Source organism: Aythya fuligula, chromosome W (genome assembly GCF_009819795.1).
Source record: "Aythya fuligula isolate bAytFul2 chromosome W, bAytFul2.pri, whole genome shotgun sequence".
NCBI lineage: Eukaryota > Metazoa > Chordata > Aves > Anseriformes > Anatidae > Aythya > Aythya fuligula.
In genome coordinates, this window is record NC_045594.1 from 6,491,838 (window position 1) to 6,495,774 (window position 3,937).

General features: G+C 42.8%; 1 protein-coding gene across 1 annotated transcript; it reads right to left on the reverse strand.

Moving 5' to 3' along the window:
- Positions 1 to 2,937: 2,937 nt before the first annotated feature.
- On the reverse strand, positions 2,938 to 3,609 carry LOC116501278 (very low-density lipoprotein receptor-like; the record flags this gene model as incomplete). Its single annotated transcript, XM_032206798.1, has 1 exon — positions 2,938 to 3,609. A coding segment is annotated over one exon (672 nt), but the record flags the coding sequence as incomplete, so codon positions are not given.
- Between the last annotated feature and the right edge of the window lie 328 nt (positions 3,610 to 3,937).

Consider the following 3,937-nt stretch of genomic DNA (forward strand, 5'->3'; position numbering starts at 1 on the left):
GCCATCAGAGCAGTATATACATTATATCCTTCCAATGAAGACTGATAAATGACTATACACAAGCACTATTTAAGTATACAGGTATATTTAGTAGTTGCATACCACTGCCACTCCAACAGGCCTATCAGAGCTGGGACATCCTTTTCCCTCAGAGACGGACCATCACCTACAAAGCTGGGACCATCCTACTAACCCAGTGTTTCCATACTGAAAATGAGCTGAAGGGCACTCAAGAGTGCTCAGAGGACAATCATATGGGCACATGGTCCTACCCACAGCCATATGGTAAACCTTATTCCCTTAAATTAGAGCCCATCTTTGTGCTGCTTCCATTGCTCTTTCTGAAGCATCCATTCATTTGGAAACTGATGTCATTTCCAAAAAAGAAGTGAAGATGTTTTTCCATTCATCTCATAAAAGAATGTAGATCTTAGCTCAAGTCTATACCCATACTGAGTTCAAGGATTCTACAATTCTACTGAGAGTTTTCATAGAATCACAGAATCATTAAGGTTGGAAAAAACCTTCAAGATCATCTGGTCCAACCATCTCCCTACTGTTATAAATGGCTCAGGATTCAAATTAGGATTAAAATAAAAATAGGATTTATTGAAAGAATATAAAGGAATAGAGGTAAGCAAACAGCGCTGGGTGCACCGGGAGTCTCCGCTCCACCAGGACGCACACCAGTTACATCAAGCAGCTGATTTTTATGCTCCTAGACTAATACATATTCATTACTACTTCTAAAAAAAATAGATTATTAAAATTAGCTTCCGGGGTGCAGTCCCTCCTACTGGAGCATGCGCAGTCTCCTCTGGGGTCTCTTCTGGGGGTCTCTAGGGGTCTTTCATGCTGAAGGCTCGTAGTCTTCCTCTCCACCTTTGTACTTACTGGGCACCATACCAAGTTTACGGAACATCTTCTTCAAGTCTTGTCTCCCAGCCGCCCTTCAGCTTCTTTCTCCTTCCTCTTTATCTCTTGCCCCCCCCCTAACCAGATACCAAAGATCCACATAGTATCCCATAACAGTCACTAGTTGTTATCAGTTGTTCTGAAACTCCCAGACACACGAGTAATTAAAACATTCTTCCCCAGCCATTCACAGAAACATCTATAGCAGTGTTAGAAATAGAAGTCCGGAATAACAACAGCAAACAGGTTCATAAATTTAAGAAGTGATAAATTGACTAGAATGAGGGGGAGACTGGGACACACTGCATCTGTGGTTCAAGAATTAAATTGCCAGTGCAGGGCCCAGAGGCAGACAGGATTCAAACAGAATTGTTCTTTATGGACACGAATTGTTAAAACATTCCTCACAATCCCTTATCTTCTTTTTAATATCAACAATTCGTGTCACTTCTGTTGTTAATAACTGGATTTCATCAGTCCGTTCTTGGAGGGTCCAATTCTTAAACATCATAATTGACATATCCCCTTCCCTTTTTAATGAAGTTATTACAAATGTACTATTTATCACCCGGTGTATTAATAACGTAAGGCAAGGTATCATACAAGGTATATACAATAACATAATTACACCACATGACAATAAAAATAACACTCTTTTAACCCATGGTCCACCAGGCAGCCATGAAAATAAATCCCATTCCATATCCTTCCAGGTTTGTGTTTGCTCGCTCACCTCCCCCCCTTCCTTCTCTGGGATGGGAGAGAGAAATGGGAAAGTGAAGCCTGTGAGTTGAGATAAAAACAAGAAAATAATAATAATAATAATAGCAATAATGATGATAATAGTACTACTAGTAATAATGTGTACGAAACAAGTGATGCACAATGCAATTGCTCACCACCTGCTGTCCGATGCCCAACCTAACCCCGAGCAGTCCGGCCCTCCTCCCAGCCTGCCTGCTGGCAGGACAGTGAGAAGCTGAATTTGGCTTGGTCCTTGGCTTGGTGTAAGCACTGCTCTGTAACAATTAAAAACAATTAAAACTCCAGCATATTATTAATATTCTTCTCATCCTAAACCAGAACATAACATTCTATCAGTTACTAGGAAGAAACACCCTTTTTATCAATCTTTAAACAGCAATTACTAAAGCTAAATTTTCCACAGACTTCTCCTTCTTGTGCTAGTAAATAATCCAAAGGTAGGCAATTTTGATACAAAGCAGTTCTCATCTTTATAACTCATTTAGATCAGTTCTCATCATTTATAACTATTTCTATTACAGCTAATAACTTAATTATTCTATTAAGTATATATACTGGGGTCCTATAGTCCCAGGATCTGTCTTCTGCCCACGTAGCTGGATCATAATAGGCAAACGCCTTCAGTCAAGGAGTTAGGCCCGCTTTCAGGGTCACTTCAGGCTTGTGTTACCGTTCGGCCTGTCAGGGTGATCCAGCTCCTGGAAAACGAATCACAATTTTATATAGGTTTAAAAAAAAGTTTTTTTTTTATGTTATTTTCTCGGGACAACCTGATCTTAGTGTGGGAGAAGTCCGGTCGAGGCCCTCTCACTCGGCAGTCAATACCCATAGGGGTTGCCTCCCTCGGTAGACCATACACACCGCAGTGGAGGGTCCTGCCCCGGTCTTGCCTTCTCCCTTTTCTCCCTTTAGGCTTGTCCCCTTTATTTAGCATCCTTCATTCATGCAGAGCCTCGTTGCCAGAATATTAGTTCTCCCTTAGCTTGAGTTTCAGTTTCCCAGGAGCGGACTCAACCCTCCAAGTTTCAGTAGTTACTGGTCCTTTTATTCTGGATGCGTGGGTCCCTTTCTGCAGTTCTCACAGCTGTTTCAGTAGTCAGTAAAACAAGGTACAGTCCCTCACATCGGGGGTTCAGTGATTCTTCCCTCCCATGGCTGCTTGTTGAAACACTTTCTTTTTTATCTTCTGACAAGTTAAATAACAGTTATCTAATTTGCTTTGCCGTATGGCCCTTTCCAGGTTCCTGTAGCAGGATTCATCTGATAGCCACGGCTACATTCACATTTGTAGCCACATTTCAGGTTGATACAGATTTGACTACAGATACCAGGGTTTTGGCATTCATCAATATCTCTGCAGGTTCTCTTGTCTACAAGCTCAAACCCAGCTGGACAGTCACATTCATAGCCAATAATGAAATCTCTGCAGATGTGGGAGCATCCACCGTTGTTCACCAAACATTCATTTATGTTGCATTCCTTCAGAGGCTCATCACCCCAGTCCTTGGAGTCTCTCTGGTGGTTACACACTTTATTGATATCTATGCATTCTCCACTTCTGCACTTGAATTTGCCAGGTCCAGAGCACTGAATAACATTGTTACAGTTTGCTTCATCAGTGCCATCCAGACAGTCTCTCACACCACTGCACTGCCTACTCCTATGGACACAGTTCCCATCTTCACATCTGAACTGGTCTGGCCTGCAGGTCCAGGAAGGGCAGTTAATTTCATCACTTCCATCCTTGCAATAAGGATCTCTGTCACATCGCCACTTCTTGTAGATACATTCACCTGAGCCGCACTGCACCTCACTCACAGAACACTCAGAACACTTCACCAGAGGTGCAGGCTGGCAGCCACACTGCTCCAAAGATTCATCCGAGTGGTCGGAGCAGTCACCTTGACCATTGCAGACAAAGCTTTTGGAAATACATTATCCACTACTGCATGTGAACTCTGCTGCACTACAAGTCTCATTGCCACAATTCTCTTCATCTTCTCCACTGTCACAGGCTTTTTCACCATCACATTTCCATGACACTGTTCTCATATGACACAGCTCAGCACTTTCGTCAGACCCATTTTCACAGTCCGGATCCCCATCACACTGCCATCTGTTTGGCACATACTGACCACTGTTGCACACAAAATCAGATTCAGCACACATCTTCTTCACACAAGCACTCTCATCACTGCCATCTGAGCAGTCTTCACATTTTACTCTAGCACCGTCGGCAGCAGTGCACAGTCAGGCG